Source organism: Trachypithecus francoisi, unplaced genomic scaffold (assembly GCF_009764315.1).
Source record: "Trachypithecus francoisi isolate TF-2019V2 unplaced genomic scaffold, Tfra_2.0 Lachesis_group6, whole genome shotgun sequence".
In the NCBI taxonomy this organism is placed as follows: Eukaryota; Metazoa; Chordata; class Mammalia; order Primates; family Cercopithecidae; genus Trachypithecus; species Trachypithecus francoisi.
The window spans coordinates 27,922,718-27,945,248 of record NW_022681471.1 but is presented as its reverse complement, the minus strand read 5'-3'; the positions used below and the strand labels follow the sequence as shown (position 1 = coordinate 27,945,248).

Below are 22,531 nucleotides of genomic sequence, written 5' to 3'. Positions count from 1 at the left end.
TTTCTCTGCAGCCCAGACTCATACCTAACCTCCTGCTAAACGTTGGCTCCTGGATTGTCCCCAGAGACATTCCAGACTCAGCTTGTCCAAAACAGGCCTTCCCTTGCCCTGCCTGACCTGACCACCTCATGTAGCCCCTGCTGTAGTGGTGGACAGGCAAACCGCCTTAGACTCGGCCCTCTTGGCCCCTTAGCCGAGCCACAACCCAGTACTTTTCATGTCAACTGCAAACACGCCCGCCATCATCCCCACTGCCGGCGCCTCTTCCCTATCTGCACCATACGGCTTTCTCATCCACCTCCCAGAGCAGGCAAATCCAACCACGTCAGCCCTCTGCTAAGCCACCTGCTGCCAGCACGCAGGCCCTCAGTGAGCTCTCCTCCCTCACTAACCACGTGGTCCCCCTGCTCTAGTAACACCTAACCCCTCACCATTCCTGGAACATGCCTGGCTCTGTGTGGCAGTCCTCCAGGCTGGAATGTCCTCTTGACCCAGCTCGATCCTCACATCCCCGAAGAAACCCTTTCGGATCTCCCACCCCATGAGAGGGACGCCTTCTGGGGGCTCCTGCAGCAGCCCCCTAGGAACCCACATGTAACTACCTCATTTTCTGTTCTCTCGTGGCTGCCATCGTTATTATGGCTGCCTACCAGGCTATGAAAGTCTTTAGGCTGGGCACTGTGACTCCATCTCTGCACTCCCATACCTGGCACACTGACAAGGGGTCTTCCGCCCACTACAGCAAATATAGCTAAAAAAAGGCTGGGCTTCCAGATGACCCGATTTCACTCCCAGAAGAAGAAGTGCTCCCTGACAGGTGAGGGGACAGGTTTGAGGCTGCACGTCAGGCTGGACAGAATCTCCCTGGGCCTAGACTGCACCTGTGTTCACCTGGGAGCCTGGCACCAAGAGGGGCAGAGGCAGACACAGAGCTGCTCAGTCTAGCAACTGAAGAGACAGAAGACAGTGGGAAGGAGCTGTCTCAGACCCGTGCTGATGAGCAAGCCAGGCTCATGGCCGCAGGGGGAAAAACCATTCACTGCCGCGAGCTGAAGGCATAACCCAGAGCTCCAGCCTCTGCATCCTCGCACCCTCAGCCCCCACCCAGGGCCCCAGCAATGCAGACCAGGCCCCCTCTGATCACTGGCATTTTTCAGCCTAGGAGCCAACCTTCTAGAACATTTTCCTGCTCCCTCACACTGGGTCACTCAGGAACATTAACGTGTGCTTCTGTCTGTTCCCTTGTAGCTTCCCAGGCCCCCAGGAGAGGGCACAGAACATGGCCTTTACCTTCTGCCTCTATTGGATCTCCCAAGTAGTCTTACTTGGGAGAATCACTGTTCTTAGCTATTCATTTCCGGAAAACAGGCAAGAACCTAAGAGCCAAAGGCATCTCTACAGATACAGGGTGGTCACCAAGAGAATGGCCCGGGGTCCAAGAAAAGGCCAGTGAACGAAACTTAACAGAATCCAGATGTGGCCTTGGCAGACACATGGCAGCTCCAAATGCCTCAATGTGACTGGGCTTTCTTGATAGAATGTTCTTGGACACTAAGCAGGGCTATCGTGCTTTTATAAAAGTTGAGTAAACCAGAGAAGGCAGGAGAAACAGAACCTCTCCACAGACTCTAGAGAAACAGGGCCAACCATATCAAGTAGGGAGGCCATGACTCATCAAGTGCTTTTTCGGCAGCCCTGTCTTCCCCCATGAGCAAGGGGAAGAGGACATGGGCTTAATAGGAAATGGGGAAAGAGCAAATCCTGACCAAAAGATTCCATGCTGTGGCTCCTCCCGCCACCCCCCGGGCCCACCCTGCTGATGGGTTTCAGGTGAGTCAAGTCATTCAACCCCCAGCCCCTGCATACACACAGTGTTCACACAAACTCACTCCTCTGCCCCCAGCCGGCAGAAAGCCTGTGTCCCAGCGCCACCTGCTGACTTTCCAGGCCTATCGCAGGGTGGCCAATAGACTGGGTGACCACGCCCCACCTGTGGAAGAAAAAAATGAGGCAGCGCCCAGGCAAGGAACCAAGTCAGGCGACGCCTCGGAAGGCTTCAGTGAGGAGAATGACTAACACGAGGGCTCCCACTGTCCGAGCGACTCTCACCCACCACGTCTGGAATCAGGAAGACAGTTACAACTGGGAGAGTCACCTAGAGCAGACCCGAGAAGGCCGCCCGGAAGGGCTGACCAAGTCCATTTTGGTACAGCTGCTTCGCCTTCCCTGTAGCCTCCCAGCACACAGATGCTGGAGAAGACGGGAAGAGGAGGGCTAGAGCTGGGGGAAATGGAGGCCATTTCAAATGAGAACATGCCTTGTGGCAGCTCCAGCCCACAACCCAGATGGAGCTCGCCTGTCCTGAGGACAGTGCAGCAAGCACAAGGCAAAGGGGCAGGTGTGGGTCTGGCCTGTCCTCCCTTCTTCTTGAGAACAAGCGACATGGACCAACTGGGTTTCTGGGGTTTTGCTGTGTATCTTTTTTTAAAACCAGCTATCTGAGGGGTTTGGGGTAAGCTGGAGGCAGAGAGCGACCGAGTGAGGTAAGACAACTTAGGCAAAGGTAGCTGTGATTAGATGACTCAACCTAAAAAAGAAGAAAAAGGAGCTGAGCAGAGAGAAGCACGGGCAGCTCCATCTGGGCTAATGGCAGCGATGGGATTCTGCACTGGAGGGTAAGGAGAAAACAAAGATGCCTGTGGATCAAGTTCAGGTCAGCAAAAATCCAGGGGGCCCCACACAAACAGGGGCCTTCCTGCGCCTGGCTGCTATCCAGCACTTTGGGCTAACCTTGACCGCCGTTGAAGTTGAATAAGGCACAGAAGGCAGTGCAGGTCCTCTGAACACACAAATCCAGCCCAGAGGGAGCTGCTGTCCCCACACACTCCAAGACTCAGAGGCCTCTAGCTAGCGTGCCCCCGAAGCGCAAGGTTGGCAGGAAGGAACAGGAGCAACTGCCAGAGTCTTCCCCAAGTGGAAACCAGTGGCTCATCCAGTGTGGTCCCCTGGAGGTGGCCCCGATGCATCCATCTTCACAAACTGTCATAGCTCCTAAGACCTGAAAAGCTGGGCTTCTCATCTAAAAAGCCTGACAAATTCGACCCAGAAACGCACCTAAAGCTGTCGCCATCATCCCAGGACAGCCCATTCAGTCACCAAAGGTTTCAGCAGCCCTTCACACATGCCAGGCCCTTGGCACTGAGCTCAACAGTCTAAAGGGCATGAGCCCAGGTTTTCCATGATGGGCAACCCTGCCAAGTGCCACGCCTCAAGAGCTGCATGTGCAGCTGCCCTGGGACCTAAGGACAGCACTATGGGTCAGCCAGGGACATGGTGTGGGCCCTCAGAACAGGCTCCACAGGGAAGCCTCAGAGATTCACGAAGAGGAGGTGCTGGCTAGGCCGGCAGCAGGAGTGGGTGTTCCACACAGAGGCCCCCAAAATGCTCAGAATCAAGTGGGGGAGAGCATGTGTTACATGAGGCTCTCCCATGAGGCCTACATGACTGCTTCATGGCAGGGGGAGGTCGAAGCAGAGACTGTGGGGGAGCCACATCCTGGAGGATCCATGTAATAGCAAGCCACTGGAAGCAGGGTACACAGGCCAAAGAGGGGAAGACAGGTGGAGGGAGCCTGCTTGGTCTATACGTGATGGTGGTGGCCCCACCACAGCAGTGGTCCCAAGGGTTGTGAGAGAGAGGCTTAGGAGGTGACATCTACAGGCTGTTTCATGGGTGGAGTCCAGCTCTGCAGGGTGAAGACTTCTGGAGGTTGGCTACTTGACAATGTAAAAGTGCCTCAGCCTGCTGGGCCGCACACTGAGAAATGGTCACGATGGTTGGGCAGTCACATGGGACAAGAAGAAAGGGCAGAGCAGCCCCAGGCTCCTGGGTCAAGTGACAGGATTTAGACAGTAGTGGCAGAGGCAGGACAAAAGCTCAGAAGGCTTTGGCTGGGAAGCTGGGACTCTCCCACTGCTGTCCCAGGGAGCAGCAGCAGACTATGGGGGCAAGGGGTACAGGCTTGCTTCTAGTGTGATGCTTCCATTCAGGCCAGGCCCCCTTTCCCAATTACAAGGGCTACTCGGGGGTTCTCAGGCTAACGTCCTGTATGTCCTGAGCCCAGTGCCGCTGAAAAGTAGTGCCAAGCAGCAGGCTTTCTCCGGAATGCGCTCCCCTCCTTGGCCACTAACCTGCTCACACCCTCCTTCTTGATGTTGCTTCCCTCTTCCTTCTGCTCCCCGATCTTCTATCGCTCTACTAGAGGCTGCAGTCCATCCTGCCAGCACATTCCCTTTGCCCCGGCCTCAACATCTCTGCAAAGCCAGCAACCCAACTTCCACTGCCCGGAAGCACTCTATCCTGTTCATCTGCCAGGTCTCCCTGCTCAACCCTGCTTTCCTGTCCCCAGGTCTGGCCAGAAGTCCCACTCTGCAACCAGCCCTCATGCTAGCGTGGTAGTGTTAACCCATGGGCAGCCAGAGCTCCTTTCCAGCAGGGGCTGGGTCCTCGCATTCCGCAAGTCCAGAGCAAAACCAATATCATCTCAGACTCCCAGAGACTGGAAAAGCCTGCTGATTCAACTCCACCTGGGCCCCTCGGGTCTGTCCCCTCCACCCACTCCTGCTATCACGGCCTCCGTTCAGGTTCCCAGCAAGTCTCACTGACAACCTCCAATTGGTCTCCCCACCTCAGGTTCTCCTGCTCCACTCCATCCCATATACCCTTCAAAAATATTAATCCACACAGGTGACCGCATCCCAGCAGTACTGGAATACCCACTAGGCAGGCTCTCTACCACTCAGGAAAGTTGCATCCAAAGTCTGGAACCCTTTACTCCTAACCATCTAACCTGCTCGGGTCACGAGTACCTGCTCACGTTCAAGAACTGAGCCTCTCAGTGGGACGTAAAGAACGTAAAGAACATGGAAAGAAAGAGAGGTGGGCACGGTGGCTCACGCCTGTACTCCCAGTGCTTTGGGAGGCCGAGGTGGACGGATCACATGAGGCCAGGAGTTGGAGACCAGGCTGGCCAACATGGCGAAACCCTGTCTCTACTAAAAATACAAAATTAGCCAGCTGTGGCGGCATGTGCCTGTAGTCCTAGCTACTCGGGAGGCTGAGGCATGAGAACTGCTTGAACCCAGGAGGCAGAGTTGCAGTAAGCCAAGAGTGTGCCAATGCACTCCGGCCTCGGCAACAGAGTGAGACTCTGTCTCAAAAAAAAAAGGAAGAAAAGAAAAGAAAAAAAAAATCAACAACAACAAAAAAGAGAGAGACAGATAACAGGAGTGGCACAGGTGCTCCAAAGAGGATCAGGAGGCCGAAAGAAAGCTGACTAGCTGAGGCCACTGTTTATGACGTCACAAACAGAGCTGCGGGATCAACGTCCACCAAAGAGGAATTGGGTAGACACTCAAGAACGCTCAAAAACGCTGGAGAGGCCAGGCATGGTGGCTCATGCCTGTAATCCTAGCACTTTGGGAGGATGAGGTGGGAGGATCGCTTGAGTCCAGTAGTTTGAGATCAGCTTGGGCAACAGAGCAAGACTCTGTCTCTAAAACATTAGCAGGACGTGGTGGCACATGCCTGTAGTCTCAGCTACTCGGGAGGCTGAGGCAAAAGGGCAGGGCTGCAGTGAGCCATGATCACACCAATGCACTCCAGTCTGGGTGACAGAGCGAGACCCTGTCTCAAAAAAAAAATAAAAAAATAAAAAAATAAAAAAAAAATGCTGGAAACAGGTCAGTTGTCCCAGAAAAGCATTCATGATAAACTGAGTAGAACATTCAAGTCACCAAGGGGCATTTAAAGCATGTGGTGCTTTAAAGCCCCGTGGTTAACTTTTTTAAACACGGAAATGTTTTTTAAAAAGCATGTGGAGGCTGGGTGTGCTGGCTCACGCCTGCAATCCCAGCACTTTGGGAGGCTGAGGTGGGTGGATCACCTGCGGTCAGGAGTTCAAGACCAGTCTGACCAATATGATGAAACCCCGTCTCTACTAAAAATGCAAAAATTAGCCAGGCGTGGTGGCATGTGCTGTAATCCCAGCTACTCAGGAGGCTAAGGCAGAAGAATTGCCTGAACCTGGGAGGCAGAGAAGCCAAGATTGCACCACTGCACTCCAGCCTGGGCAACAGAGTGAGACTCCGTCTCAAAAAACAAACAAACAACAAAAAAAAAAAGAACCCATCTTCTCATCGGCAGGCCTGGGCCAGCCCAAGCATCTGCATTTCTGAGAAGCCCAGGTCCTGCCAAGGTTGCTGGGCTCTGGCCACACTTAGAGTATCAAGGTGCAGCAGAGCAGGTGTCAGTTACTCCAGTTCCAATGATTAAGATGGGAAAAAGAAGAAAAGGAACACAGTGTGCAGAAAGCGCAGACGAGAAACCATGGATGTGGGACACTGGTTGTTTATTAATAAAAATTGCAGCTGGGCGCGGTGGCTCACACTGGTAATCCTGGTACTTTGGGAGGTCAAGGTGGGCAAATCGCTTGAACCCATATGTTCAAGGCCAGCCTGGGCAACATGGCAAGACTCCACCTGTACCAAAAAAAAGGTTAGCCAGGGTTGGTGGTACACGCCTGTAGTCCCAGCAACTCGGGAGGCTGAGGAGGGTGAGGCTGCAATAAGCCACCTCACTCCAGACTAAGTGTCACAGTGAGACCCCATCACAAAATAAATAAATAAATAAATAAATAAATCGATGGTGCAAAAAGGCTGGAGTAAAATAGAAAAAAAAGATTTCAAACCAGGTCACACATCTCTGAGTAGGGAACTGGTTAAACCCCAACAATCCCTTCCAACAACAGAACACTGCACAACGACTGAGGATGAGGGCGGTCTGTGTGAAGAATGTGGACCAATTGCTAAGATGTGCTGTTGGGTGGTAAGGGCTAGTCAAAACAGTGCAAAAGCAGCCCTGGCACTTGTAAGGAGAAAGTCATCCAAACATGGAAAAATTTACTGAACAGTTCAGAAACACACCAACCATTACCAGCCACTATCTCTGGGGATGGGGCCACAGGGGAGCTCACCTGACACTTCTCTATTATGTAAAGTTATTTTTTTGGGGGGGCGGGGGGGTTGTTTTACAATGAGCAGGTATAACTTTCGTAATGGAAATATGAAGAGGACAGCTTTGTTTGTTTTGTTTTGTTTGAGATGGGAAGTTTAGTTCTTGTCACCCAGGCTGGAGTACGACGGTGCCATCTTGGCTCACTGCAACCTCCGCCTCCTGGGTTCAAGTGATTCTCCTACCTCAGCCTCCAGAGTACCTGGGATTATAGGCGCCACCACCACACCCAGCTAATTTTTATATTTTTAGTAGAGACGCGGCTTTACCATGTTGGCCAGGCTGGTCTCAAACTCCTGAGCTCAGGTGATCCGCCCACCTCAGCCTCCAAAGTGCTGGGATCACAGGCGTGAGCCACCGCGCCCGGCACCTGCTTTGTTTTTTAAGTGTTTTCTGCAAGCTGCAAATGAGCTGCGTGGCCCTAAGGCTGGACGAGAGCATCACACAGAAAGCCAAGTTCGTCTAGGATCACAGCCAGCACCTTAGATTTAACTCTTAGACTAGCAAAGAATATATATTTCTGCCAAAATTCCAGAAATGATTAACTAGATCATTTATGGGCAACTGGTGAATCCACACTGATCCCTGGGATCACCGTTTCCTTTTCTAAGAAGTCACGCAAGACCAACCTCATGGCTTTTTTGGAACAGGCTACTGGATGGGAGCACGGGAGGGTGCGGCAGCCACACCAAGGAAGCTGGCACACAGCTTACAGCCAAGATGTGGGCAAGATGTGTGTGGCTGCTTGAACCATCTGGTTGAGAAAGTAGTAGAGCCACTCGCTTGTCAGACTTGTTCAACAGTGAGTTAGGTGAGGCTTCACATGCGTGTCAAAGGGAATGGTAACAGAAAAGTGACACAGGATATAGACATCAGAGAGCAGATCAGGACTGTGAGAGCAGGTTGCAACAGCAGGCCAAAGTGAACTCTGCACTCTAGCCTCCAGGCATCACTTTGGGAGTAAACTGGAGGGTCTCATGAGAACTGCCTTTACCAGAAGCCATGCATTCATGGTAGAAAGGAAAGTACAAGCTGTTCTGCATCCTGATTGTGGTGGTGATTAACGGATGCTCTGCATGTCAAACACTCACAACTGTATGCCAGAAAGTTAATTTTACTATATGTCAAGTTTTTAAAATGTCGACTGTAGGAATAACCTGGAACATCCTAACTTCACACTAAGGCACACGGAGAGGACTACACTGAGCGTAACACATTCGTCTAGTAGCCTAGCTACCCCAAAGCCACAGAGGGAGGTGACCATTCCACTGTCCTCTGGCATGGTGAGACAATACCCGTAGTGCCCAATCTGGAGTTGTCCTAGAAACAAGATCATGAAAGCAGAATGGAATCAGGAGAGCAAAGGACTTATTACTAAAAACCATCTGTGGGGAACCAGCGCTGGCATACCTGCTACCACTATTAACAGCTTCTGAGGCAGCAATCTGCTCTCAAAAAGTTGGCCCTTGAATGCAACCCTCCAGATACCACAGAAATGGCAGCAAGCCTGACAGGGCCAGCACCTCCCTCCTAGTAGCTCCAGCCTTCACTCAAGGGTGCTAACAGCTCATTAACTTTTGCAGTAGCTCTGCCACTAACTCAAACTGAGTTGCAGTAAGCTCCAACCCCCAAGTCTTTGAGCTCCTGGGTAGCCCAGTCCTCCCTGCCCTTTACGAACCTACATGCATGCTTATAATAATGCCTCCCCATTGAAAACTCAAGTCTCATTAAAGTTGTTCTGATCAGGAAGCCCATCTAGATAGCTGACCTCAGCATCCATTTCTCCCTACTTCTGCTCACCATGACAATGTCCTCGTGCAGATAAATACTGAGCAAGGCAGATGTAAAGAGTGAGCCCCCTGGCCAGGCGCGGGGGCTCACACCTGTAATCCCAGCACTCTGGGAGGCCGAGGCGGGCAGATCACGAGGTCAGGAGATCAAGACCATCTTGGATAACACGGTGAAACCCCATCTCTACTGAAAATACAAAAAATTAGCCGGGCGTGGTGGCAGGTGCCTATAGTCCCAGCTACTCAGGGGGCTGAGGCAGGAGAATGACATGAACCCGGGAGGCGGAGCTTGCAGTGAGCCGAGATCGTGCCACTGCACTCCAGCCTGGGCGACAGAGTGAGACTCTGTCTCAAAAAAAAAGTGAGCCCCCTAAGGCTTCTATGTGGATGTGTTGATGGAGCCAATCCACAAGGCAGCCACTCATGTAGGTCAGGACCACATCTAACTACACTGTTCTGCCGGCACCTTCCCCACACTTTGGCATCCGGTCCTTAAGAACAGACTCAGACTGGCAAGCGTCATGCTAAAAATCCATCTACACACTCATCTATAGAAGGCTGACAGAACTTCTCCAGGAATTCATAGCAGTCACAATAATCCCACTCTTCTTTCCGAAAGCATAAAAGCTATTCTTTTTTTTTTTTTTTTTTTTTTGAGACGGAGTCTCGCTCTGTCGCCCGGGCTGGAGTGCAGTGGCCGGATCTCAGCTCACGGCAAGCTCCGCCTCCCGGGTTTACGCCATTCTCCTGCCTCAGGCTCCCGAGTAGCTGGGACTACAGGCGTCCGCCACCTCGCCCGGCTAGTTTTTTGTATTTTTTAGTAGAGACGGGGTTTCACGGTGTTAGCCAGGATGGTCTCGATCTCCTGACCTCGTGATCCACGCGTCTCGGCCTCCCAAAGTGCTGGGATTACAGGCTTGAGCCACCGCGCCCGGCCAAAAGCTATTCTTTCTAGAGCATGGTTGGAGATCAGAGTCAACCCTCCCCAGGTCAATTCCTTGTCTACCTTCTCCCTTCGGAAATTGGGATGTTTGCCAGGCTGCAGTCTGCCAGTATCTCTCCCACTCTGCAAATCCTCAAGCACCGTGGCAATTTCATCTGCAGATGATCTCAACAGCTTCTGGACATAATCTCATCAAGTCTAAATGCAAAGTACATCATTTAGGGATGCTACTCTTGCCCACTGTAATTTCCATTTTCTCATCCCAGTGTTTCCTTTGCCCTTGACTACCTACCCTCCATCTCCTTCCTTACACAGACACACAAAAGGGACTGCCTTCTCCCCACTTCTCCGTATCTTTCATGATTCAGAGCTCCCGGCAGGTTTTTACCTTCAGAATACTATTCCTTTTTTTTGATACTATTCCTTTTTTTGAGGCAGAGTCTCGCTCTGTTGCCCAGGCTGGAGTGCAGTGGTGCGATCTCGGCTCACTGCAACCTCTGCCTCCCGGATTCAAGAAATTCTCCTGCCTCAGCCTCCAGAGTAGCTGGGATTACAGGCACCTACCACCAAGCCTGGCTAATTTTTTTTTTTTGTATTTTTAGTAGAGACAGAGTGTCACCATGTTGGCCAGGCTGGTCTCAAACTCCTGGCCTCAGGTGATCTGCCTGCCTCAGCCTCCCAAAGTGCTGGGGTTACAGGCGTAAGTAACCGTGCCCAGCCCACCCCCTCCCCCATACTATTCTTAAAGCTCTAGATGCTTTTCTGGTAGATGGCCTAGTTTCCTCTCTTTCCCTCCTAACTGTGGTCTTTTTTCCTCATTTTGCTGACTATGATACTCAGAATTCTGGTTTTGAGACTCAGTCTTCCAGATCTGCTTCCCTTTCAGCCTCAGACCGCAAGGTAATATTTGTTTGGAACTTCCTGAAAAATCTAGGGTATGTGTCTCATTCCTCCCAGCCTTCTCATTTCCTGACTTTCCTAAGTTTGAAGATAACAAGCTTGTTGATCAAATCTGTGATCAAACCCATCATCTTGAAAAAATGTGTTTGCCTTTTCTACCTCCACCCCTCTTCCCAACTTGGTCGCAGAGAGTACAAGATCATCTAAACGACAGACTTTAAGACAAGTCTAGTGCCTGGTAAAGCACGACACACCAGGTGACTAGAGAGCAAGAATCTCCTAGGCATGGAGATTCTTGAGTCTCGCAGCACAAAACCAACTGGGGAATAACTGTCCGTAAGCCTGAGAATCACTTGGTGCTATTGTCTGAGTGCCTTTCAAACTTCATGTGTTGGAATTTCATCCCCACTACGGTAGCATTAAGAGGTGGGGCCTTTTGAGAAGTGATTAAGTCATGAGAGCTCCACCCTCAAAGCAAGCACCTTTCCAATGCCTTCATACACCCTTGGTCTGAGCTCCCATCCACTTCTCAGCCAGGCCCTGCTGATCAGAACGGCTGTGTGAAGCAGGAGGCAGCAAACAGGGCCCTAGGCTCAAATTGGCACTTCATAGTTGTCTAGTTTTGCCCAACTAGTTACCCTTGGCCCTGATCAAGGCACTTAGTTTTAGCAAAAACATCACCAGAAATACTCTGGCTGCCATGGAACGTAACACGCCCTCATGAGTTTCACGTGGGGAAGGCCCTGAGGTGAGGTGAGGAGAGGCCTAGCCTCTTCGTGTCACTTCTACCTGCTGTCCCTAGGTCAGCAGCCCAGACACAAAGAGCCCCCCATTCAATCGCTCCCTTGTGAGCTGGACTCTGAAGGTCCTCTCCCAGAGGAGGGCAAAGCCTTGCCGTTACACCTCACTCTCCATGCAAACAGAGTGTGAGATAGTAATCTGTTTGCCTCAGAGTGTGTGGTGTATGAGGGTCTTCTGGTTATTTCGGGCAGCCTTCTCCTATCCTCCACGCAGCCTTGGAGGTCAGGAGAAAACTATGTGGCTTCCCTAACACAGACAGGGCTTTGGGATCCAGGCCACAGACTGAGGAGGAATCAAAGTCACAGGGGGAGACTGAGCCCACTGAGCTCCGTGTCCCTGGCTAGCCCATGGCTCCTTTCACAGCACCTGCCCCCTCAAACCCCACTCACAAGGACAGCAGCAAGGAAAAGCCAGCAATGTAGAGATTCCTCTGGGCACGGAAAAGCTTCATGTGGAAGTGTTCCATGGCCCCAGGATTGTTCTGGAGGTTCACCTTTTCGGTTACATCATCATACTTCCGAATTTCGCGCACGGCATCTGTGGTGGAGCAGAGAGGAGACAGGCATTTAGTGGACGCTAGGGCAAGATAAGGCCATACCAGACAGACAGGCGGCATGAAACAGGTCAGATTCACTTCCCTCAAATCGGCCTCCCCAGTTCTTCCCACTTATACGCACACACACCCCTCATGGGATGCTGTTTGTCAGAAGCTACCACCCTCAGGCCAGGCGCAGTGGCTCACGCCTATAATCTCAGCACTTTGGGAGGCAGAGGCAGGCAGATCACCTGAGGTGAGGAGTCCGAGACAAGCCTGGCCAACATGGCAAAACCCCATTTCTACTAAAAATACAAAAAAAAAAAAAAAAAAAAATAGCTCAGCGTGGTGGTGGGCGCCTGTAATCCCAGCTACTCGGGAGGCTGAGGCAAAAGAATCATTTGAACCCAGGAGGCAGAGGCTGCAGTGAGCCAAGATCACGCCATTGCACTCCAGCCTGGGGGACAACAGCGAAACTCCATCTCAAAAAAAAAAAGGAAGCTCCCACCCTCAGACCCACTCCTTCCTCCAGCTTTTCAACCCCTGGCCCCATTCGACACAGGCCCCAAGCTTGCTCTGCAGTTCAAGATGCAAACCAAGCCTAAAGATTGTTTCTGGAAATGGGGGTGGCTTCCTTTTCCCATGGTGCCCCCAACCACGTCTTGTTCTGCTCATCTCAAGTTGGCCCAGAGGTACCTCCCTGCCATGATAAGCCAGGTTGAACCTGGTGATGGAAATGCCTGCTCAGGGGATCTAAGGTGCTTAAGAGTCAAGACTCAGGCCAGATGTGGTGGCTCACGCCTATAATCCCAACACTTTGGGAGGCCAAGGCGGGAAGACTGCTTGAGGCCAAGAGTTCAAGACCAGCCTGGGCAACACAGGGAGACCATGTCTCTACAAGAAAAAATTTTTGGCCGGGCGCAGTGGCTCAAGCCTGTAATCCCAGCACTTTGGGAGGCCGAGACGGGCGGATCACGAGGTCAGGAGATGGAGACCATCCTGGCTAACCCGTCTCTACTAAAAAATACAAAAAACTAGCCGGGCGACGAGGCGGGCGCCTGTAGTCCCAGCTACTCGGGAGGCTGAGACAGGAGAATGGCGTGAACCCGGGAGGCGGAGCTTGCAGTGAGCTGAGAGCCGGCCACTGCACTCCAGCCTGGGCGGCAGAGCAAGACTCCGTCTCAAAAAAAAAAAAAAAAAAAAAGAAAAATTTTTTTGGCCGGGCGCGGTGGCTCAAGCCTGTAATCCCAGCACTTTGGGAGGCCGAGACGGGCGGATCACGAGGTCAGGAGATGGAGACCATCCTGGCTAACCCGGTGAAACTCCGTCTCTACTAAAAAAAATACAAAAAAAAACTAGCCGGGCGAGTGGCGGGTGCCTGTAGTCCCAGCTACTCGGAGGCTGAGGCAGGAGAATGGCGTGAACCCAGGAGGCAGAGCTTGCAGTGAGCTGAGATCCGGCCGCTGCACTCCAGCCGGGAGACAGACTCCGTCTCAAAAAAAAAAAAAAAAAAAAAAAATTTTTTTTTTTTAAATAGCTGGGCATGGTGGTGCACACCTGCAGTCCAACTACTCAGGAGGCTAAGACAGGAAGATCGCTTAAGCCCAGAGGTCAAGGCTGCCGTGAGTTATGATCACACCATTGCATTCCAGCCTGGGCGACAGAGCGAGACTCTGTCTCAAAAAAACCAAAACAAAACAAGCAAACAAACAAACAAAAAAACAGGAGTCAAGACCTGCAGGATGCCAGCTAGCGGTCAAGGGTTTCATTTCAAAGCTTTACAATGGGTTTTATTATTTATAATGTTTTATTCTGGTTACAAAAGGAATTCAACACTCATCGAAAGTTCAAACACACCCAAAATATAGAAGGGGAAAGGATCCCATAACATAATCACCTCCAGCAGTATATACAATAAAAATGTGGCCACCTCATCTAAAGTCATTTTTAGTCACATTACGCTATGTTACCTGCTTCGTAATAGACACTCATCTCCGAAATTATCTTAAACACATTTTTGGGGTCCATCTCTCCCAAACTAGACTACAAACTTCATAAGAGCAGAAATCTTTTATACTATATCCCAGGGCCTGGGATAGTTTTGGGTGCAGAGTGGGCACTGAAATAATTGCTGAGTCAGTGAGCAGCCTCTGCTCCTGAAAGAGCTGCTGTTACACATAGAGCTCCAGTTAAAAATATATTTACATTTGTCTCTAATGTAGAAATTGAGCCACACCAAACCTACTGCTTTTCCCCATGCATCCTGAGACATCGTTTTAAGTCAATACACTAAGATCTACCTAAAGCATGCTCTTAGTAACTCCCATATGAGAGGCAAGGTATCACTGTATGGGTATCAAGGTTTTTTTAGGGTGGGTTACAGGGTATCACTCTGTCACCCAGGCTGGAGTGCAATGGCATGATCCCGGCTCACTGCAGCCTCTACCTCTCAGCCTCCCCAGTAGCTGGGACCACAAGTGTGTGCTACCACACTCAGCTAATCTTTTCTTTTTCTATTTTTGGTAGAGACAGGGTTTCGCCAAGTTGCCCAGGCTGGTTTCAAACTCCTGAGCTCAAGCAACTGCCTGGCCTCACAAAGTGTGGGGATACAGGTGTGAGTCAGGGCACCGGCCTCATGGGGTTCTTATTTCTGGTTTAGGTTGCTTGGTTTTTATGTTGATCTTGCATTATAAAAATCTGCCCATCCTTGGTACCACGAAGCGACTACTCTCAAATGCTGTTAGCAGGGGGAAAGACAGCACACCTGTATAAAATGCAAAACGTTCAAACCTTGGGTTCAACAATCCACCTCTGAATTTATCCCACAGAAGTATTTGCATAAATTTGCAATGATTCGAGGATGCTTACAAAGAATTAATTATGGCACAACCACGAGAGAACACTACATGATTTTTTTTTTTTTTTTTTGAGACAGAGTCTCGCTCTGTTGCCCAGGCTGGAGTGCAGTGGCCGGATCTCAGCTCACTGCAAGCTCCGCCTCCCAGGTTTACGCCATTCTCCTGCCTCAACCTCCCGAGTAGCTGGAAATACAGGCGCCTGCCACCTCGCCCGGCTAGTTTTTTGTATTTTTTAGTAGAGACGGGGTTTCACCGTGTTAGCCAAGATGGTCTTGATCTCTGACCTCGTGATCTGCCCGTCTCGGCCTCCCAAAGTGCTGGGATTACAGGCACAAGCCACCACACCCGGCCTACATGATCTTTAAGAAGAATGAGATTGCTATAAAAAGATGTCAGCCAGGCACAGTGGCTCACATCTGTCATCCCAACACTTTGGGAGGCCAAGGTGGGGCAGATTCACTTGAGGCCAGGAGTTCAAGACCACCCTGGCCAACATGGTGAAATCTCGTATCCACTAAAAATACAAAAAATTAGCTAGGCATGGTGGCGGGCGCCTGTAATCCGCAGCTACTCGGAAGCTGAGGCAGGAGAATCACTTGAACCTGGGAGGTGGAGGTTGCAGTGAGGTAAGATGGCGCCACCGCACTCCAGTCTGGGCAAGAGTGAGACTCCATCTCAAAAAAAAAAAAAAATGTTTAAGGTGCAGTAAGTAGAAAAAGCACAATCCAAAGTATTGGCTGGGCTCTGCTATGGACAGCAGTCTTGTCTCAGAGCTGTGCTGCCTGCTTAGGTGTGGAATGCTCCTCCTGCCATGTCCCAGCAGGAATGTGGAAGGAAACAAATACTTTGTGAGTATGATCCCACTGCTGTAGACATTTTATTAAGATGTCAGTATAGAAAACGCCTGTGGAAATGCAAAACAAAATATTCATGATGGTTACCTGTGGGACATGGAATTATGGGGAGTTTAACTTTCTTTTTTACTTACTTACTTACTTACTTACTTATTTATTTTTTGAGATGGAGTCTCGCTCTGTCGCCCAGGCTGGAGTGCAGTGGCGCAATCTCGGCTCACTGCAAGCTCCGCCTCCCGGGTTCATGCCATTCTCCTGCCTCAGTATCCTGAGTAGCTGGGACTACAGGAGCTCACCACAGCGCCGGCTAATTTTTTTTGTATTTTTAGTGGAGAAGGGGTTTCACCGTGTTAGCCAGGATGGTCTCGATCTCCTGACCTCGTGATCCGCCCGCCTTGGCCTCCCAAAGTGCTGGGATTACAGGCGTGAGCCACCGTGCCCGGCCAGGAGATTAACTTTCTAAATTCAATTTTTGAGTTTTCCATTATTTTTGTAATCAGAGAAACAAGATAAACATGTTTCCTTACACTGTCACCTGCATCCAGGAATCCCACCATCCTAAGGACCACCTTGGCCAACGACCATGAGTGGGGATGGAGACTGAGCAACACTAACCCAGTCCCACAGTAGAACCCGGCCTCCCTGTCTCCGGCCTCAGCCCAGGTGGGAAGATCCGTCAGCAACTCCACCCTCCAGATGGATCTTCTCAACCCTCCCCGTCCCCAAGCAAGGCCACAGCTCTAGCTAGTTACGCCTGTTACCCTTCACTAGTACCTGTGACTAACACTTCTATTTGAAGAAGGCTCTGCAGATCTTTCTAGATTATGCTTAACATGAGAGTAGGAAGTAGCCAGCCATCATGGCCATATGTGCCTCTAGAACTTCCAAGCAGTTCCCTGATCCCAAAAAAGAACGAAGGCTTTGTCAACTACTGGATTCCGCAAAGGATCTCTCAGCTCACTCAGCTGCTCTAGGAAAGAAACATACTCCTTCTGGTTTAGGGAAGGGGCAAGGCCCTGAGGGAATCATCCTCAGCGTGGTCCCTCCCTTCCCCAGTTCTTATCCCCACCCCAGACCCAAAAGCCAAAACACACATGCTCAGTTCAAAAACTCAGTAGCCTGGGGACGACACATACATTCCCTACCTACTCCTGGCTTGGAGGCTGCTCAAGGAGAGAATCCTGGTTAGAAAGAGCTACCTCTTGGGGCCTTGCCAAGTATTTCAAGAACACTGAGGTACTCGGGCAGCTGGCACCTACCCTATGTGGTTGGAAGCTGTCAGGTCACACTTGGCCTGTTTAGAGGCAGTCCTGCCTGAACATATCCTATCAGGCTCTGAGACATCAGGAAGGAGAAATGCCTAATGCTGAAGCTGGTGGGTGAGGCTTTGCACATTCCCTGAACCACAGCCCCTCACCCACTCAGTGTTTCTGCTGGGACTCAGTGGGAGGAGTGTTCCACACCTAGGCAGGCACCACAGCTCTGAGACAAAAGAGTGGTGTCCACAGCAGAGCCAAGCCAATATTTTGGAACCCGAACAGGGAAACATATCGATCACTTACCACAGCAAAACAACAAACATCTAACAGTCAGACAAGAGCTTTATTGATTCTTGTCTCCAGATGGTCACCCCACCACCTCATTGCAAAATGTCTGCCTTTCATCTTAACACCACCTGGCCTGGCCTTATCCCTGAGCTTGCTTGCCCTTGGACCAGTTTATCTTTCAAGCACCTGCTGGTGTGCACCTCAATGTCAGAGTCTACAGAATTACAGAGCTGGAAGGACCTGGGAAAACCTCAAGTCTAGCCCAGATGCAGAGAGGTCTAGGATCTCTCCCCAAGATACGCTGCCACACATTTCTGTGTCCTCCTCCTACTACTACAGGGAACAGCAGGACTTCCCTTCCCAGCTAGCTCATTGTGTGCTTAGTTGCTCAGTCCCCCATTAAAGGTCCTGCTCCAGGCAACTCTGCTGTTTAAGTGACTGGTGAGCAGCACTACTCAGACCGAGGTCACAGGCCAGTTAGCTTCCCTTGGCTTCAGTTCTAGAGTGACCTGAGGAGCAGCCTCAGAAACCTAAGGCGTCCCTTCTCCCAAGGTCCTGAAAAAAAGCAATGTAAGGTGGCCATCATAAGGCTGCACACAAACTGCTTTGGTATAAGCCCACACCCACTGCTAGAGGGGCCTCTTTTTTTTTGAGATGGAGTTTCGCTCTTGTTGCCCAGGCTGGAGTGCAATGGAGCGATTTAGGCTCACTGCAAACTCTGCCTCCTGGGTTCAAGCGATTCTCCTGCCTGAGTCTCCCAAGTAGCTGGGATTACAGGCTCCCGCCACCATGCCCAGATAATTTTGTATTTTTCGTAGAGATGGGGTTTCACCATGTTGGCCAGGATGATCTTGAACTCCTCATCTCAGGTGATCCACCCACCTCGGCCTCCCAAAGTGCTGGGATTACAGGCATGAGCCACCATGCCCGGCCTAGGGGGGCTTCAAAGTGAAGAACCTACTAGAGGTCAGCAGCATAGGCAAAGGGAGCCTCTTCCTTCTCACAAGAGAAAGACACAGCATTTCATTGGTCTATCTCCCAGCAGCCAAAACTGGATGCTACACATCAAAAGCGGCAAAGGGTTTTGCAGCAGAGACCAGGGTCTAGGTCATGTAGCTGCCCTCAGCCACAGCTCACTCACCGATGACCAACAGCACAAGGATGACAATGAGAACCACAAAGAAGGTGTTGCCATAGGACACTACCAACTCCACCAGCCGGGACTTGAAAATCTTCTGCCATCTGTGAAGACGACAAAAAAGACAGGAGCTGAAGAGAAAGCACACACATGGGCTCTAGGGCCCTGAGCAAAATGGAAATCCAGCTTTGCACTCTTCTCCAATGGCCGAATAGCCCACACAAAGTCAGCCTCAGTGGCTTGCAATTCTCTAATGTGATATTCATTCAAGAGTGTTGGAAAAAAGGCCAGGTGCAGTGGCTCACACCTGTAATCACAGCATTTTGGGAGACCAGGGTGGGTGGATCACTTGAGGCCAGGAGTGCAAGACCAACCTGGCCAACATGGTGAAACCCCGTCTCTACAAATAAAGTACAAAAATTAGCCAGGCGTGGTGGTGGGCGCCTGTAATCCCAGCTACTCAGGAGGCTGAAGCAGGAGAATCACTTGAACCTGGGAAGCGGAAGTTGCAGTGAGCCAAGATCGCGCCACTGCACTCAAGTCTGGGCGACAGAGCGAGACCCTGTCTCAAAAAAAAAAAAAAGATGCTGGTCCACGTGCAGATAGAAATGTCTAGAAAACTAACCTTTTTTTTATTTTGAGACAGTCTCGCTCCGTCACCCAGGTTGGAGTGCAGTGGCATGATCTCGGCTCACTGCAAGCTCCGCCTCCTGGGTTCATGCCATTCTCCTGCCCCAGCCTCCCAAGTAGCTGGGACTACAGGCGCCCGCCACCACGCCCGGCTAAATGGGGTTTCACTGTGTTACCCAGGATGGTCTCGATCTCCTGACCTCGTGATCCGCCTGCCTCGGCCTCCCAAAGTGCTGGGATTACAGATGTGAGCCACTGCGCCTGGCCTGGAAAACTAATCTTAAACACGGGTAGCTGGCTGGGAACAGTGGCTCACGTCTGGAAACCCCATCTCTACCAAAAAAAAAAATATATATATATATATATATACAAAAAAAATTAGCTGGGCATGGTGGCAGGCGCCTGTAGTCCCAGCTACTCAGGAGGCTGAGGCAGGAGAATCACTTGAACCTGGTAGGTGGAGGTTGCTGTCGGCACTCCAGCCTGGGTGACAGAGCAAGACTCTGTCTCAAAATAAAAATAAAAAAAAAAAAACAAAGAAACCACAGCAACAAAAAGAAAACACACTGATAGTCTCTGAAAAGGGAAACTTACTTTTCATTGTTCTCCCCTTTGTAATATTCAAAATGTCTGCCCCATACACGTTATTTCTTTAAGCTGCCTTTCCACATGATAAACCTTGGTTTGTCTATATCCCCCCCATCCTGGGTTATGATGAGATGGACCCTAGACCTCACATCATTTCCCTCCACAAATGCTTTGGGATGCAGCTCTAAGAAGAGACTTCAGAAGTGTTTACATATTGTTCAAACCAACAAGAAGCCGTCATCATCAGGGCTAGAGATGAAAATGCCAATCACTGTCGGCAACAGTATTTGTTTGAATCTGGACCCAACAAGGTACCGATTTGGCATTTGGTGGATAAATGTCTTAAATCCCTCTTATTCTGGAAGCTCCCCCTTCCCTCCCGTCTTTCATTTGCTTTTCCAATTTGCTTTGTGTAGAAATCAGATTGTCTGTCCTCTAAAGCTTCCCAGATTAAAGCTCCCCGGGGCCCTCTATCTCTGCATGTCTTGTCAACTGTACGAAGGTTTGGTTTTCTGCAAGAATCCTCCTCAGGCAGCGCTGCATACTTTCTATGGTATCACCTCAGGGATAATTTTTCATGAAAAAACAGTTTTTAAAAATACCTGTGGAGATTTGGCCTTATTTGTAATATCTGAATTTAAATAGGGACGTGTTCAGGTATTACACATAATTACAAATTAATTTCCAATTCACTTTTAACAGGTCCTCTGTTCATTAAAAGGGAATATGGCTTCATCCTCCACAGGCTGAGTAATGTTCATGCAGCCACTGCACAATGCCAGTGAGACTAGTTAGGACAAGAGTCACCAAATCAGCAACAACGTGACCCAGTGGTGCAAGTCTTCCGAATCCCACGCTGCCATCCCAGGACCCCAGAGGCCAAGAGTAGGCAGGAGGGCATCATTTCCAGAACTGTAACATGGATCTTCCTGCCTCTTGGGGGCATTCTGAAGACCAGAAGGCAGGGGACACAGGAAAAGGAACTGAGCAAGTCATGACGAAGCAGAACCCTGGGGAGGGTTGGCAATAACAAACACAACCCCTGCCACCCCCACCCCTGACAGGTTCTACCTGTTCCATGGGGTTCCAATTCCAGAGTCCACCAGCTGCACACACCAGTCCCAGGGCTAGGGCACAGGGACCCTCCCGCCTAACTCGCCTGCTTGCTGCACAAGCCATACCTTTTAGGAGAAATGAAGGGAATGCAGAGAAGCAACACAACAAAGACCTCCGCATAGAGGAAGGTGGCAACTGCAGTCCACTGCAGACTCATCCTGCTGCTAGAAGGTTTCCCACAGGGAGATGTGAGCTTGTTTCCTGGCAGGGCACAGAAGGAACAGGATTTGTAAGCGCTGGGCAGCCAAGACCATCCAGTTCAGTTACCATGCGAGGCTGGGGCCGCCACTCTGCACTCGACCCCCTGCACTTTGCTTCCCAGTCTCTGACGCGCTGGCGGAAGCAGGGCTCCACTAGGCAGGGCCGCTTGGCCAGCAGCGTTCACAGGCCCCACGAACTTCCGTTCGCTGGTCAGTTACCCGCCCCCTCCAGCACGTGTGTCAACACGTCCAGAGCGGCCTCTCCCGACGATCCCTGTCCCAGGGAGCCCGAGATTTCCGACGCCCGTTTTACTGAAAGGCGTTCTTCGGGAAGAGCAGTGCCAGAGCGCCAAGAGGACGCCTCGGCACCCACTGGACGCTCCCTTCCCCGCCGGGCAGCACTCAGCCGTAGAGGCGAGCGCTCTGCTGGCCCAAATCCCCGCTACCAGGCGGGCCTAAGGCCGCACCTAGTCCAAGCACTGCCGACGCCCCCGCCTCCCACCGTCCCCACGGCGCCCGCGGATAGAAACCGGCACCTCCCTCGAGGCTCAAGCGGCCTTCCGCCCGGGGCCGCTTCGCCTCCGGTGGGCTGGAGGCCCGCAAGAGCGACTCCTAGAGGGCAGGATTCGGGACCAAGCGCAAAAGCAGGTCTCGACCAAGCACCTCAAGGCCCCATACGGGGTAAGTTCTAGAAGCAGTCTCCTCAGAAGCCAGGGGTCCTTCCAGTAGCCCAGGAGGGCCACAGCGCCCACCCAGAGCGAGAGCCGACTGTGCGCACCGGGGGCCCCGCCGACATGACCCCGGCCTGGCACCCCGTTCCCGAGGCCCAGCCCGGCCGCTCCTCCAGGTGGGGCTTCACCGCCCCCCACCCCGCCCCCGAGCCCAGCTTCTAGAGGCACCGCCCGTTTTCCCCTCTCCACTGCCCCTCACACCCAGGTAGGCTGCGGGCCCCGAGATTCCCCGGCCCCCGGGCCTCCCCGCGCCGCTCGCCTCTCTCCCTCGTCGAGGGGCCAGGGAGCCTCGGTGGTCCCGGAGCTCAGCCTGGCGCGCGGAGCCCGCTCACCGAGTTTCCCACAGTCAGCGTGCAGGCCCCGCCGCAGCAGCCGAACTCTCCCACAGCAGCCCCGGCCCCGCCCCTCATCCCGCGGCCGGAAACCGGAAGCGCCCGACGGGCACCGCCCACCAGCCCTCGCGAGGCCCCGGAGGCTCCGCCCACGGCCGCTTCCCGCCCCGCCCCCGAGCGGAGGGCCGACGCCCCGAACGCGAAAGGAAGCGGCGCCTGGGGCTCCGGGCGCGCGGGGAGGGGTGGAGCGAGCACGCGGGCAGGGCGGGGCTTTGGCGGGCCTGCGAGGGCCGCTTATCTAGTCCGCGCGGCCGTATCACGTCTCTGTTGTGCGGAGGGGCCCTGCCCAGGGGCGAGAACGGGGTCGTGGGGACGGGCCTCGCCGAGGGTCAAGAACAGGGTGGGGCTCCCGCGCCCGGACTCCGCCCCTCGCCCCTCCTCCGCCTCCTCCCCTTCCCCCGACTCGCCCCTGGGAGGGTGGGTGGGGATTCTGGGCC

At 52.1% G+C, this 22,531-nt stretch overlaps 1 protein-coding gene across 4 annotated transcripts in view; it reads right to left on the bottom strand.

Moving 5' to 3' along the window:
* The window catches only part of BCAP31 (B cell receptor associated protein 31), a 28,508-nt gene extending 6,077 nt beyond the window's left edge, over positions 1 to 22,431 (bottom strand). The window contains exons 1-4 of one of the 4 annotated variants that reach the window (XM_033201668.1): positions 22,035 to 22,431; positions 20,837 to 20,972; positions 18,441 to 18,541; positions 11,895 to 12,042 (exon numbers count right to left, since the gene is read on the bottom strand). In XM_033201668.1, the coding sequence (XP_033057559.1) occupies positions 11,895 to 12,042; positions 18,441 to 18,541; positions 20,837 to 20,928 (341 nt within the window). In that variant the 5' untranslated portion in view covers positions 20,929 to 20,972; positions 22,035 to 22,431. The other 3 variants (XM_033201669.1, XM_033201672.1, XM_033201671.1) reach the window with 3 other exon arrangements.
* Between the last annotated feature and the right edge of the window lie 100 nt (positions 22,432 to 22,531).